The sequence below is a fragment of the Anabas testudineus genome, chromosome 1 (assembly GCF_900324465.2).
Source record: "Anabas testudineus chromosome 1, fAnaTes1.2, whole genome shotgun sequence".
Lineage (NCBI taxonomy): Eukaryota > Metazoa > Chordata > Actinopteri > Anabantiformes > Anabantidae > Anabas > Anabas testudineus.
In genome coordinates, this window is record NC_046610.1 from 23,050,256 (window position 1) to 23,065,548 (window position 15,293).

General features: G+C 41.4%; 2 protein-coding genes and 1 non-coding gene across 5 annotated transcripts; 1 reads left to right on the forward strand and 2 right to left on the reverse strand.

Annotated features, from left to right (window-relative positions):
- Positions 1-1,390: 1,390 nt before the first annotated feature.
- LOC113162296 (testis-specific gene A8 protein) lies at positions 1,391-7,636 on the reverse strand. Of its 3 annotated transcripts, none has more exons than XM_026360360.1 (4): positions 7,513-7,636; positions 5,170-5,267; positions 3,879-3,951; positions 1,391-2,115 (listed from the first exon to the last, which is right to left on the reverse strand). In XM_026360360.1, exons 1-4 carry the CDS (start codon positions 7,583-7,585, stop codon positions 1,688-1,690), a joined length of 672 nt encoding a protein of 223 aa, XP_026216145.1. In that variant the 5' UTR covers positions 7,586-7,636; the 3' UTR covers positions 1,391-1,687. The 3 variants fall into 3 exon arrangements, with proteins under 3 accessions (XP_026216145.1, XP_026216144.1, XP_026216146.1); XM_026360359.1 differs by having other exon boundaries at positions 5,170-5,270; positions 7,513-7,617; XM_026360361.1 differs by lacking the exon at positions 7,513-7,636 and adding an exon at positions 5,663-5,729 and having other exon boundaries at positions 5,170-5,270.
- On the forward strand, positions 2,769-2,860 carry trnar-ucu. The gene is given in 2 exon segments: positions 2,769-2,805; positions 2,825-2,860. It is a non-coding gene; the product is annotated as a tRNA-Arg (tRNA).
- A 1,584-nt stretch (positions 7,637-9,220) lies between the features above and the next one.
- On the reverse strand, positions 9,221-14,382 carry LOC113161273 (ras-related protein Rab-33B-like). Its single transcript, XM_026358765.1, has 3 exons — positions 13,734-14,382; positions 11,138-11,316; positions 9,221-10,992 (listed from the first exon to the last, which is right to left on the reverse strand). The coding sequence occupies exons 1-3, from the start codon at positions 13,950-13,952 to the stop codon at positions 10,668-10,670; spliced, it is 723 nt and encodes a 240-aa protein (XP_026214550.1). The 5' UTR covers positions 13,953-14,382; the 3' UTR covers positions 9,221-10,667.
- Between the last annotated feature and the right edge of the window lie 911 nt (positions 14,383-15,293).

A 15,293-nucleotide genomic window follows, 5' to 3' on the forward strand; every position in this document is an offset into this window, starting at 1 on the left:
GAAACCACCAAAAAAAGTCACAATGATCTATGATTTAGTGTTGCAAACAGAAATTAAAAGGTACAATCTTCCTGTAGGAGTGAATTTTTTTTATAGGCACTTTAAATTCAACTTACCATGCTCACATGTCTATCACTGGATGGTCTACGGTCACCACAGGTTCAGGAGATGCTCTACGGGAGACTACCTGCCCAGTTCATGCTCCTCCTGCTGGTGAAACCTTTTAGAAAAATGTATGACCTCACAGACCAAGAGGTTTCCTTCTTAAAACAGCACATACAGTGCATGTGGTGAACACTAACAAGGATTTTGATATCACTACATTTTAACACAGAAGCCTCTAATGTGGCTTTGTAGATGCACATTATGTAATGATGATCACCACACAGAGTTTACAGTATGTGCCACCCGACAGTCAACAACGTAATGGGAGTCAATGTGATACTGGCCACCCACGGAGTCACATTAAACTGTCTGTCACCCCATCTTGGCGAACCACAAGGACACCCTAAAATGAGCATTGTAATCTAGGATTAGTCTTACCCTGTCTGTCTGTGAGGTAGCTTAAACTGAACTTGTCACCATTATGACTCTGTTAGAGTTAGAACATTTTTTAGGAAAAAAAGAAAAAACATTTTGAGGTGCCTCAAAATCGAATTTTCTGAACTCACTGAGCATAACTCGTCACACCTTATGTTGCCTGCAGCTCTGCTGCCTGTGCAACACTGAAGATATTTATACAGATCAGTACGCTGTATTACAGGGCAGGCAAGAGTAGGCACAATTTTAAGATTTGTGCTTGTGTTCAAGTTTTATATTAAAGAGCACCAGATGATAAGCGACAGCAACACTGAATTTGAAGGATCAGGAGCATGGACATGGCTGGCATGTGGCACGTTTCGGAAAGAAATCTTTCTACAGGAAGTGGATGTTTCTATATCTAAAAAATATAAAATGTTACATTTTATATTCAAAGCAACAAGCACAGGCATCTAAGAGCGAGGCGCTAGAAGTGTAATTAATTGATTAATTTAATTGTCTTGTGAGTTATTTTTTTCTTGTGTAGTTAATATTGATGCTGTCCACTCTATACTGCTTTTCTATACTGTCCTATTTAATGTCACCTTCCTGCTGTAGACAAAAGAATTTGAATGAATAAAGTCCATCTTATCTTATCTTATCTTATCTTATCTTATCTTATCTTATCTTAATATATTTCAAAATAAAAAATATAGTTGATAAAATCACATGAATTATATTTTCACCCCACACACAACCAACATCTTCTAAAAATGCTATGTCAAAACAAACTGACCTTGCCCTATTTGAAACATGACAAATGTCTTTTTTTACCAACAAGTGATGTTTTATTCTTTGAAAATCTTTACTGCGTTAATCACAACAGGAACATTAAATTCACTCTGAATGAATTCATTTTTATGTGGTGTTCCCAGAAAGATGGCACAGTTAGAGAGAGACACAATGCTTTAAGATTATTGTCTTTTTATGGAAAGGTCAGCAAAGAAATGTGTGAAGTGGGTGCAGGCTGGTACAGATACTCAGAGATGTCATACACCAAGAGGAACAAAGACCAAAAAACTGAATGCAGAACTTTAGGACTCAAGAACACAAGGGAACAAGAGCCAATCGGATGTTTGACGACTCCTAGCCCTCCTTTATGGGTGATCTACACTGAGCCATGACAGCTTTGTGCAGCCGTGTCTGCAGCAGGTATGGACTCAGCCTCAGCAACTGCAGGCACAATATCTGCCTCAGCGGGGGGAATGGGAGGGACTTCATCTACTGCTTCCATACCAGTGATCTCTGCTGCAGGGGCCTCGGGCGGCGTCTCCGCTGTGACAGCAACAGGAGCAGCTTCAGCAGCTGCTTCTACGACCACAGGTGGAGCAGATTCTTCTGTGACTCCCGGCTCAGCCTCAGCATCACTAACGACTACCTCAGAGGCCACGGAAGCAGCTTCCTCAGCACTGCTCTCCACAAGTTCTGCAGCAGCCTCTGCTACTGGTTCCGCAGAAATGGAGACAGACTCGTTGAAGACCCCGACAGCTGGCGCTGCTTCCTCCACCGGGGTGCTTTCGGCTGCTGGAGCTGCAGCTGAAGAGGTCAGGAAAAGAAATGCATTAATGCTACATTCTTTGACAGATTTCTGGTAAAAAAAACAAAACAAAAACATTTTAAGCCAACGTGCAACAGTTTTAGTGGTGAATCACATCTAAAAGCAGAGCTACAGTGAAGCTTTACTGATTATCTCATCTTTGCTGAAATGTGTCACTGATTATCCATTTATAAAATGAGGCAAGTACGTTTTTAAAAAGTGCACAGGGGAGTCTGGAAGAACAGACACTGTAAAAACGAATGCAATTGCTTCAAAATGAGAATAACATGTACTGCATTCCTGCATTTCAGAAAAAGTCACAACTTTTTTGGAAACGTTTCTGGGTATTGTAATAACCAGGACTGAGATTTTGCTGACAGATAGAAAATTAATAATCTGATGTTTCGATAATAAATTCATTTTTTAAAATGTATTTACCCTTTTCCACCTTTATATTCTTGTGGACGAGACCCGTATATTTACACACATAGAAGACGTATACAAGTACCACAGCAGTTTTGGAACAGTATATTCAATTACTTATATTATAAGTATATTTTTTAGCTTCTCAAAATATGTGGTGTTGTTGTTGTTTTGCTGTTCACTTGTTCTATATCCTGACAAGATATATATAGAAACCTTCCATTCACATGGCTCTGTGGCGCAATGGATAGCGCATTGGACTTCTAGTCAAGCACCAGAGGAGTGATTCAAAGGTTGTGGGTTCGAGTCCCACCAGAGTCGTGGTTTTGAAGCAGGAAACTGCTCCTACAACAGTTAGGAAACCCTCACACATAAACTAAGTTCATATGTGTAAGAACATGAACACAAAATCACACTGGACAAGGAAAAGCCACAGTAGCAATACATATGATTGGGAAGTTAGTGCAAAGTAATTCTTCAAGTATAGTTTGATGCAACTAAAATAACATAGCAGATCAGAACATCTAAAACTATGACAAAAATGTATAAGTGCAGTCATGAGCCACAACCTTTAAAGCTGTCTTCATCACGTTTCACTTAACGTCCATTTACTGAGTCATTACGATGTTGTGTTCTGTGTGAGTTGGGAGTTCCCTCATCTGTCATCATAGTGACAGTCAAACAAACCTGACAGTGCAGCTCAGCATCGCCACACTGCACTGCAATGACACTTATCTGATTTGCAGCTTTAAACTCTATTTCTGATCAAAAACAACACTTCCAGGCACAACAGAACCAGCAGCAGCTGCTTATCCCCAGTACAGACTGGTTAGCTGCTCTGGGCACAGAGCCACGACCTTTCTCTGGCCTGAATAGACAAATCATTTTCAGACAGAAATCAGAACAGACAGGCAAGATTAAGCTATTGAGAGTGATCATTCTACCATCCTTGATATGTGGGTGGTGTTGTCAAAACTAGCTCAGAAGAGAAGCAAGATCCTCTGCTTTCTTTTTAACTCTGCTTGTATTCTTCTATATTTTTATTGTCATGATCAGCATGGTAACACACACATTTAATCTTACATAGACTGTGTATATGTTTGTTAAATGATGCTTTTGACTTGTTGGTTGAAAAATAAATCTAAAGGTCATTTTCATGACATTACATTTTTTAACAGATTTGTTTTTGTGGTACATGAACATGCAAATGTTGAATTGTATGTGGTTTCTATTCATTTTTAAAGTTCTTTGCTGGGAACCCATGTGGGCCCCATGAGTTTCACATGCTCAAGAGATTAGGTGTGTGTTTTTTGTGTGCACGTGTTTGACGACAACTGACCCTTTGTTGTGGTGCCCATGTTGGCCAGTCTGTCCTCATAGCGCTCACTATCACTATTGACTGTCTTGTAGGCCTGGAAGGAGGACAGATGTACAGTTATTACATTCCATCATGCAATTAATGATAATAATGAAAATTGCAACAGCTGATGCAAAATACCACCTAACACAGACATTTAATCCACTAACAATCCACACAGCTGACATACACTTTGCCAGGAGTCTGATAGTAAACAGGGAACAAGTCAGTCCAGACAATTGCTGTGTGGAGAAATAAGTGACAGAGTTTGTCAGATAGCACAAAGACCCTGCTATGTGACTTCCAGTGCCTGGGCTGTGGTCATGTCTGCTACACACAGTCCAGTCTGTCCTGAAGTTGAAGGTTAACTGGCTCTGGAAAAGACACCCCACCCCACTGTACAGATGCAGTAGTGCATCTGTACATGAGTTGGGGTGAGTTTCTCCTGGCTACTAGCTGAGGTAGCCAGGAGAAACCCTGTAGTAGCACCGACCTGTACCGTCTGGCAGCTATCCAACCACTACTTCCCCAAGGGATCAATAAATTATTTCATTTCTCTCAGCTTCATAATTGTTTGTTTTCACCGAGAGACAGCTCTCTGGTTTTCATGTTGGTTACACCTCTTAACTATAAAAATCCAGTCCCAAATCTTAAACTGAGCGTAGACATTCAGTGTTATTTATTGTTTGAATTATCAGTGTAACAGGACAAAACTAGGCGACAAAACTCACCTGTGTATATGTTTGTTAAATGATGCTTTTGACTTGTTGGTTGAAAAAGTCACATGTTCCAATACAGCTATTTATATTTGGCATTTTTAGGAATTGCACAATATAAACAGACAATTGCACAATATAAAAAAAGACAAGTGTTCAGTGTTGTACTTTGTTTCTTCTTGTTGATAAAAATGTTCACCAGGCAGAAAACCATGTTTGTAAGTAAAGGCCCAGTGCTCTAAATATTGTTGCAGTTATCTGTGAGCAAAACAGTGCGTTGCCGTTTGTTTCCAATTATAATTAACCCAAGCAGATTTGTATTTTTATTTATTTGTTTATTTATTACTTTATTCTCAAATATTACATTTGTTTCTACAGACATTTCATTCTGCAGTGGACGCTGCAGCTCTGGTGTATGTTTCTGACTGCTAATCCTCAAATATTAGTGTTCAAAGAGAGGGAAATTTAAGAAATGACAGCAGAAGGATAGAAGCGACGACCCTTACAGGTCAAAAGTACAAATCCGAAACTGGAATGGAGAAATTTCTGATGCTCACATAAACAACCGCAGCAGTGAGGCCTCCTCCGCACAACAGAAAGTACGTCATGTTGGTGGATCCTCCAGGAACACCAAAGGACATGAGTCGCACTGGAGCTGCTGAGAGACGGATCAGTGTGACAGGGTTAGTGCGTGAATAAAAACATTTATTCCTACACGTAAAAACAACATTACTGGCTGACTAGAAGCAGGACATTTTCCTTGTAGGTCACATAAATAATCAAAACATAAAGAAACACTGTGATAAATCTGACAGTGTGACATTTCATTAAGAGAAACGTTTCAGCCCGTCTGAGGTGTCACTTGACACAGAGGCCAGTGAAGTCTGATAGCGTCAACATGTCTCCATCCTCTAATCCAGTTACACAATGCAGCTCTGCTCATTTGTAGCAGAGGAGATGGAAAGATTCAGCAGCAGCCAAGCTAAACACCAAACTGTTCCTAAATCCTCAGCAGCACACACAAACACTGGCAAAAGCTTCCCGCCTTACAAAATGTGAGATCGGCATCAAAACAAACAGTTCAGTAATGATGTAGTGGGTTTGAAGTCATGTGAACGAGCCCCTCAGCGTATACAGCAGGACTGACAGAGGACGTGACAAGGCCTTCTTAATAGACCATTGTTGATGGGGTAGATGGGGGAGAGTGGCTGGCTGAACGTCCATCCTAAGCATGACTCGACACGTCCCTCATCATCTTTCTTGTGTTTTACATGTGTGCTCAGGTAAATCCTGGCTCACACTGACGTGGTCACCTGGATGGTTGCTCACCTGTAGCATTCACAGTATGTTTAGTCAGTTTATGAGAAGACTTCTTTCTTTTCTTAAAAATAAAAACATCAAGCTAAATAAATAATAAAGCAAAGAAATATATCAAATATAGCACAAAGTCAACTGTTGTTTTTAGCTATTATTTACAGTTTGAGGTTTAAGCTTAAGAGCGGCTTTGTCTCAAGTATTAGCACAAACCAGGTGGAAACTAGCTAGCTGGCAGCTCACACCTCCTATACTGTAGCTATATTTTGTTTCTACAAATCCCCAAATTTACAAACAACACATTGTGAGTTTTCTTACACTCAAGCTCTTTTTGTTTGAGTTTGAGTTTTTGTGCCGATAAAACCTAGAATAAAACATGCTAATTAGGGAGGTTTCATGGAGCTAGTAGGCACATTTTACCTTTATACAGCATTAGCTAGCTGTGTCTGCCAGTCTTTGTGCTAAGCTAAGCTAACGTTGGTAGCTTAAAAGCTTATTTAATGTAGTGCCACTAAATTACATGTAAAGCTGCTGTGTTGTATTATACAGGTTTTCCTATTAAAGTGGCCTGTGAGTGGGAGTTGTGTGAATAAGACCAACAACATTATAAACACTGAGCCAATGTAGCAGCAAGTCCTCCCTCCACTCTGACACAGCAGTGCCAAGCAGGGACAAAGCCCGGTCCAGGTTATTTATACAGGTAATCAGTTAATCCCCACAGCTCCAGTGTGTAAAAATGGACGGACAAGATGATGCTTGCATGGGTGACATGTATGTTGCGTGATCCTGGTCTCCTGCTACTGTCTGCCAGCTGATGCGTTGTCACTGAACAGAACAACATGCAGACCTGCAGGACCCCGCCATGTAGAGATGCTGTTCTGCGCTCAGGTAACACTGTGTACGTCTCCACAGTCACGCTTTTATTTTGCACTACTTGTTTTCAGATAAATAAAGGTCAGCTTTCGCTGGGTCACTTCAGTTTTGCAGCATCAGCCAGTTTGTCTTTGCCACAAGTTTTTAGACAGGAAATGAAAGCAGCAGTTTGGCCTGGGGCTGAATTCCACAAGCGCAGATCCTGAAGTGAAGGATGATCTGGGCAGGGATGCGTGAAAAAGGAAGAAGAGTCTCACACGACGTGACCAACTCTCAAACTCTCCCCAGTTTGAATGCAAACACTCAATTATCACAAGACTTATTGCTTATGAAATTAAATAAATTAAAATATGATGTATATGCAATTTTAATAGGACTCTCTAGATGAGGAGTATTGAAACTGATCTCCTTGTGGTTCTGCTCATAAAACGTCCTGGGACAATGTGTTACCATGATGAGGAAGAGCCTAGTTGTGTCTTTACAGATGCTGGACTTGGCTATTTGTATTTGTTTTTTTTAATAAATATATAAACACACTTTGTTGCAACCTTCAGTGGATTAGTTTGACTGTGCAGGAGTGAGATCTCTGCAGCTACTCTGCACAGTGGAAACACGCTTTACAGAGACTTTTCTACTTTCAGATAAATTAATTATTATTAACAGCACAACATGTAATAACTGTGAGAACAGCCCCAGGTAAGAAGCTCACTCACCGTTTCTGCAGGGGGGCTTCAAAGACCTCCGTGCCAGCGGCCCGACTCTCTGCCATGCCCGTCTGCAGAACATCGTTGTCAGCGGCAGGAAAGCGAGTGTGTGTCCGTGTGTTTCCAACAGGTTTTAAGATGCAGAAGCTGCTGATCGACACTGATCTAACAGAGGACACCGCAATAAAGACCAGGTCGCTGTGGCGCCCCCTAGAGGCAATCAAGCAAACTAACCACTGAACAGCTAACGACAGCTAATGAAGCCACATTTGCTGTGGATCATTAATATTATTTATTTATTTATTTCTTGCTGTACTGTAAGTACTGTAATTAATGCATTTTGATTAACACGTGTGTGCACCCTCTCAGTTTTCCATGTGCTGTATAATCCCCCCGCACTTCTCAAACTTGAGATGAAGTGATGTTGACTCTGCTCTGAAGAGGATCAGACATCCCTCATGCTGGTTGCAAGTGGATTACAGGCCCAGGAAAGGAACAGTGGACCGTGGTTATGTAATACACACTGTCCCACAGTGCTACATGGCTGTGACTAGCCGGGCCCATGCCAGATAAATGATGAGAGACAAATGATGATAACCATCGCTGTCCTCTGTATGTTAGAGCTTGAAGTTGATTTTCCACTGCAGGAACTTATCTGGAACTTTCTGGACCTTTTCCATAACCTTTGCTTCTTCTCTAGGTTTTCCTTCTTCTTATGTGATACATGTGTTACAGTATGTTATTGCTAATATTTGAGACAAGGCAGCTGTTAAGTCATAACCAATCCAAGGTGACAGCCCAACAAGCATCACTTCCTCACCCATGCAAGTTCCTGGAACCTCATTTTACCTGCTGAGTTCTGCTGAAATTTAGCCTCACTAGGTTCCTGCGGTGGTAACCCACCATTAGAAATGTTCTCAAGACAACAGTAAGGATACAGGCTTGGGTAGATCAAGAGCGTCTCTGTCGCCCTCCAGTGGGTAAACATGTGTCTTAGCTCTAACAAGAAGAATCAACAGATCAACCTCTCAACACTATTCACAACACTGCAACATTTGTAGAGTTTAGCCGGGAGGTCAATTTTTTTACTTATTAATTGTTTTATTTTTTTCTGTATATTCGCACATTCTAAAGTAATTTCAGATCAAGTTTATGTTCTTTTCTTTAATCTGTGGCCACAAAAGGAAAGAAGCAATAACATCAGCAATCTCACACAGTTATGTCAATAACACAGAAATATGTAACATTTTCTAACATCACCTACAAGCAAAAGCTACTCTGGTCAAACCAGAACTCCTGAGTGTACTGCTCTGACCAAGATTGCATTTTATTGGTAGTAAAATCAACTTGTAAGAAGAACAATGTGTTGTTTCTTCCCTCAGATGTTCCACTTTAAAGTGATTTCCTCTTTCCATAACAGTTAGGTACTGAGGTACTAAGGTACTGAACTTAGACAGGTAATTAATGTTCAAAGTTTGCTGCCTCTAAGCTCTAAGAAGCACTGATGACAGCATCATGACACCATCAGTTGGTTACACAGCTCACGTGCTTGTGGGCGGTGTAACCCACTTACCAGGACTCTCCAAGACTAGTTACTGAATCTAATGTGGAAAACTGGTGGATTGCCCATTTATGTGGCTAAAGGAAAAAATGATTCCTGCAAATCTTATTTACTATTTTACTTTATTTTCTACATGTACTTTTGTTATTTCCACTTTCTCCACTTATTTAGCACATTGTAATTTTTGAAATGTTACAGATTACAGAAGTATAAAAGAACTGAAGTGAAACACTGCCTCCTCCTCCACATCTGCCATTTGGCTGATGAATGTTGCACCAGCGTGACACTTGCATTAGCACGCACGCTCAGCCCTGACACGTTGCAGGCTCTATAACTGTCTTGGCCGTTGAGTAGCGAAGTTTGATGGCATGTGACCTGTCCTCTGAATCATAGCTTGCACTCAAAATGACAACACATGTGATGCATTTTCCAGGGCCTCCACACGGTACATGTGCACAAGACTTGTGCATGACTGCTGCACACAACACATAACAGCCAAGATTGGTGTTGACATCAGCGCATTTAACCAACCAACATACAGTGTCAGAACAGTCTTTTCAGGCCAATATAAAGGCATTGTAAGTAGACAGTACTGCTGGGCCTGTACTACTTTTAAACTAATCTAATGTATGTTCAATGTTTAAGATCTACCTATGCAAAGAATATGCTCCATACCCTAACATCAGGCATCATCAGTCTGAGTTAATCAAATCAAGTAGTTGTCTTTCTTTCTGGTTTCATGGTTTCTGGACATGGTTTCACTGGTGAGCTGCCGACACATATAAAGAAGCATAATAAACTAATAACAGAAAAATGTTGTACCAAACAGGAGCAGACATGGTCAAAAGCGGCAGAAGACAATCCAGAACAAAACCTTTGAGGTTTGGCTGGTTGGGACAGGGGGCCAGCATAGGGGACAAACCCTACAAATACCCACTGTAGATCCACACTTGCACCTAACTGATCTAACTCAGACTGCTGTAGCTGAAGGACTGTCAATTTTGTTCCCCATCGTTGGGGCATAAAGGTTTATGATGTTCGATTGAGGGTAAATCCCCAGAGTGTCAGCCTTAAAGTACAATCATAAATAAAAATCTGCTCTAGCAATTATGTCTCATGGAACTTAAACATTTCTACTTATTTGCTTCACGTCTTTCCCCCGACTTAGCTGAATTTCTGACCGTGCAGTAAATAAAGTGAATGAAAACCCACCCAGGATGCTTTGTTCCACTATCACCAGAGACGGCAAAGTAGTTTTTTTCTAAAAATCAAAACTGTGAAGGAACAAAGTGCACATACTCATTTTGACAATTCTGAATTGACGCTGTCACTGAAGTAAAGAAAATCATTCACATCAGAGCCTCCACTAATTATGTCTACATGCACAGTCTTTTATTTTGAAAACCTTGTAAACTGTACGATTAAATATGCACAACATTTCCAAGTAGGACATCTCACATTTATGTGTATAGGAGTACTGCGACTGCACTTCATGTTAAACTTTAGCAAAATTATCAACATGTACTCTCACATACACAAAGACATGCATACACACATAAAGAACTAAAACACTCATTCTTTCAAACTGTCGCCGTTGTCTCTCTCAGCAACAGGTCCAAAGCTCTTTCTCTGTTCTTTTCTTGTTCATGACTTTAAAGGATCCATTGTTCACCAGAGCGTTTGCTGCCGAATGTTTCCTCTGTCTCTTCAGTTTAGCACCAACAGCAAAAACGATGTCCTCCACATTATCCTGCTGATACCCTCCATTCCCTCGCTGTCCGTTCACACGTTTGATCGGCGGGTTCTTGGCGGACGTCTCAAAAAACATCATGCCGTTGGCCTTGGCGAAGCTCACTGCCTGCTCCTGGCTCACCTGGTATTCCTTTCTGCTGGGGTCACGGAGGTCACTCTTGTTACCCACCAGGAACCTGAAAGGAGAACAGGCAGCAGAGAGGAACAAATAATGGCGGCGGATGACATCACAAAAACATCTATTAGTCATAGGATGGTGACTGACCTAGAAATGTTTGATACCATGAAATCAGTAATGAGCGAGTAGCAGTACACACACACCTGGGGATTTCCTGTCCAACAGAGTTCTGCCGACACTCTTCTACCCAGGAGCTCAGGCCAGTGAAGCTGACAGGGCAGGTGACGTCATATATGAAGAGCACAGCATGGACGTTCCTGTAGTAGTGCTGCACCATGGACTTCCGAAAGCGCTCCTGACCTGCCGTGTCCCACAGCTGGAGCTGATGGAGAGCAAGGGTAAATGAAGGAAGAAAGTGAGACATTGAAGAGTGGAGGTGGCCGAGACACAAATATGAAAAAGAGGAAACACAAGAAAAGAAAAGCACGAACAGGAAAAGGAATTGTGTGTTGAAATACTCTTTCCAAAGCTGAAAGGGGCACAAAAACAACATGCATAGAGACAAATAATAAGTTAACACTAAGAGGGAAAATAGAAAGTAATAAGTAATTTACTCCAGACGTGTCATGAAACCAAAAGAATACTGATCCAGTCTCATGTACAGTTTCAGACAATGGCACAGTTTTGTTGGATTTGAAATGAAACAACCAAGAGTGTAAAAAAAGCTTTGATTTGAGTAAGTAAATGATCCGTCTGATTTATAGATTCAGGGGCTCAAAATTATCTGCACAATCTAATCCAATCTAATTAAATGGTCAGTTATAATCTTTGGTTGCAAATCCCATGTGGTTGACGATGGCCTGTGTGGTCTGTTGTGGGTGTTTTGTGTTCACCAAGTCAAACACATGCTCAGTTGGGTTCAGGTTGAGAAAAGCATTCAACTTGTTTGCATTAAAGAATGTCTGGTGCGTTTGCAGTATGCTTCAGGTCGATTTCCATCCAATGAGTTTTGAAGCCTTTTGGATTAATCTGAGCAGGGAACAAAGCTCTAAACAGCATTATTTCTACTGCTTTCGTCAGCAGTCACATCATTAATAAATACATGAGATCCAGTTCATTGGCAGCCATACATGCCCACACCATAACACTGCCTCCACCATGCCTCACAGATGAGGTGGCAGATTCAGATCATGAGCTTCTCTTCTCTTCCCATTTTCTGGTGGAAGTGGATTTTTGTCTCATCTGCTCATAGGATTGTTGTTGATGTTCCAAAACTCTACAGGTATTTTGCATGCTTTTCTTTCTTTTTTTTTTATCTGGCCTTCCTGTTTTTAAGACTTAACAATAGTTTATAACTTGTGGTAAACCCCCTGTCTTACTCTGGACAGTTCTTTGCCTGATTGTTGACTTTGACACAGATGTGATAGGGTGTTTTTAATCTGGCTGACTAAATTAGTTTTTCTTCACCAGGGAATTCTTCTCTCGTCCACCACAGTTGTTTGTTGTGATCTTAAAAATCTACCAAACAGTCCATCTGAATGGGGTTTTCAGATTAATCATAGCTTGCTCACTAGCAGTTTGGAAGTGACCGTTAACGACAACAAATTCTAAATGCAGATGCAACACAAATACTTTTTTTAGCCACTACAACTAGGGGTTGGCCTATGAATTCATATATGGTTCATTCAGTATTATTATTACCACACAACCCTTAAATTAAAGCCTTCAGTCTATACTTTAACTTAATTTCAAATCCAGTGTGGTGGTGTACAGAGCCAATGTGATGGAATTTGTGTCACTGAACAAATATACACACACACCTGAAGGTAGAATGAGCAGTCACTATGCATAAAAACAACAGTCCACCTGGACTCTCTCACGTCTTATGTGGTACATCACTAAAGCAAAGACGTATGTGATGTATGCATGTATGTTTGAAATCAAAGCTCAAACCTCATATACTCTGAAATTAAAAAACAGATCCTCAGTCACAACACTTCCTCCATCATGTGGTTGTTTCGAAACACTCAGGAAGTCTTGCAGTCCAACTAACACCCTCGACTTTAACATGGAACACTCTTGAATGAGCGTTTACATGATACAGCTCGAAGGTAACTTTCATATGACACCTGCAGGATTAAATGAAAAGCAGACCTGAATTAGACGGAGCGGGGAGCATGCTGATGTTGGGTAACTGCTTACACCACACTGAAATCAAGCATGTGGCTCTCACTGTGATTTCCAGGCTGCATTAGTTCTGCAAACACAAGCAGCTCTGCTGATTTTCTGCCATCCAGAGAATTCTCCACTCATTCAGCCTGAGACAAATAACTGCGTTGTGTGTGCAACTACTGCGTGTAGGACATTAGTAAAGGAGCCTCATCAATGTGGAGAGTAGATGTATTTGAACAATGAACAATCTGGCAGAGAAAGGTCTCCAGGTGACGTCATGTGGAGGAGCTTTTCAGCAGATGGACTGGTGGATGGTTGCTTCTCTCTCCTTCAGGAGGTTTCCAGCTAGTGTGCAGTTGAAAATCAGGGATACGGCCCTTTAACACTTTAACACAGAGATATTAGGATCTCTTTTGAACTGAAAGAGTCGGATTACTGGGAAAACCAACGACACTAAAACCAAAGACATTAATTGAACTAGGGTTTTATCGACGGTGTCATTTCCAAAATAAAAGAAGGACTGAACCGTCTTCGTCCAGTCCAACACACACACACACACACACACTCACTCACTCCGTGTTGGTTTCATTATCTGTGTGTAAGTGATGCATCAACTTCACCACTTACCTTAAGTTTCTCTCCATCAACATCAAGCAGCCTCTCGCGGAAGTCCACCCCGATGGTGGCCTCCACTCTGCTGGGGAACTGTCCTGCGCTGAGTCGATGTGTGAGACAGGTCTTCCCCACCCCGGAGTCCCCGATCACCAGCACTTTAAAGGTCCGACAGCGACTGAGCAGAGAGGACACGCTGCCCAGAGAGCTGGAAAACTCCAGAGAGGACTCCATTTACAGGAAACTAGCGTAACTAAAGTCGGCTTTTCTAAAAAGACGCAGCTTGAGCGGACACAACCCAAATAAACGGGGTTTCTGGAAAATCCTTCTTCTGGGTGGTCAGTGTTTCCGAGCAATAGCTCCCTCCAAACTTTCCAAACTTTCCAGGGCGGTGAGCAGCGTGAATGAGGAGAGGGAGCGTTTCATTTGGCAACATGCTGATGACTGAAGTGAGGGTGGAGAGATCCAAGTCAACATGAGCGCAGCGTCAGGGCGCACACTCGTGTTTCCCTGCCTGTCTCTCTCCTCTTTACTGGTTTCAACGTGCTCCGCTTTTAGATCAGAGAGAAAGAGAACAGTCCAAAACACGCCGAGCTGCACTTTGTAAAGACGGTGAGATGTTGGAGCTCAGACTGACCTCATCCTCTCACCTGCTGCCACAGGAACCGCCACAGTGCCTCCTAGTGGTGGATGCGCACCGGTTGTGCAGCCTTCTGTTAATAACTGACCCCTACAGGGGGTCACTATCATCTTCAATATATCTGCTGACAAATGTCAGTGGACAGTGTCTTTTTAAGCATGTGGATATGTTGATAGCTTGGGAAAAAGCCAGTGACCAGTGAGAACCTCAAGCTGCACTTTGTGTGAAGTTGTTAAAGAGTGTCTCTGAAGGACAAGTGGGAAAATTCAAACTGTGTCCTCTCATCATCGCTGCCAGTTCCTTCATTATACTCTGTGCTCAAAAGGGCGAAACAGTGAAGGGCTGTGGTTACAATGACACGGCGCTTAGTCTTTATTTGTACCAACCTTGTGGATCCAAAACATCACAGCAGTAAGACCTAATCGGAAATTTGTGCTACATAACATTTTACGTGTTGATATAAAACATGATACAGTCCTGGGCCCGTGGTTATCTAGTGTCTCAGAACCACTCCCAGCAATCACAGAAAGTCACAGAAATTAGCACTAAAATACACCCGTTTCCTAAAACGTATGAAACCTCCTCCTTTGAACTAGTAGAACCTCTCATAGGACAGAGTAACGTCACTTAAGAAAAAGATATTCAGTGCTGACATGTACAAATTATAGTGACATCTGGTTTTAAACGGTGGAACATTAAAATGCCAGTTCTCAAGTTCTCACAGGCAAAAATCTAAGTGAGAGAACATAACTCGAGATTAAATATTACGAATATTACACAAAATCTACTTCTGTAGTAGGTGGAGTAAGTTTATTGGAAAGTCACTGTGTAATCCACTACATTAAATTATCCTCATCAACCTAATCAATCACATTTTCCCTATATCACACATTTAGTAACAGATTTTTTTTTTTTAAATTATGCTCAAACCCAAA

Bases quoted from the DNA above. Each gene is read 5' to 3' on its own strand.
- LOC113161273 (XM_026358765.1), bottom strand. From the start codon at position 13,952: ATGGAGTCCTCTCTGGAGTTTTCCAGCTCTCTGGGCAGCGTGTCCTCT. The intron at 11,317-13,733 runs GTAAGTGGTGAA...GCTCTCCATCAG, and splicing joins TTGATGGAGAGAAACTTAAG to CTCCAGCTGTGGGACACGGC. The intron at 10,993-11,137 runs GTGTGTGTGTAC...TTCTCCTTTCAG, and splicing joins GTTGGACAGGAAATCCCCAG to GTTCCTGGTGGGTAACAAGA.
- LOC113162296 (XM_026360359.1), bottom strand. From the start codon at position 7,585: ATGTTCTGCAGACGGGCATGGCAGAGAGTCGGGCCGCTGGCACGGAGG. The intron at 3,952-5,169 runs GTGAGCATCAGA...TCCTCCTTCCAG, and splicing joins TCACTGCTGCGGTTGTTTAT to GCCTACAAGACAGTCAATAG. The intron at 2,116-3,878 runs GTCAGTTGTCGT...TGACCTCTTCAG, and splicing joins CATGGGCACCACAACAAAGG to CTGCAGCTCCAGCAGCCGAA.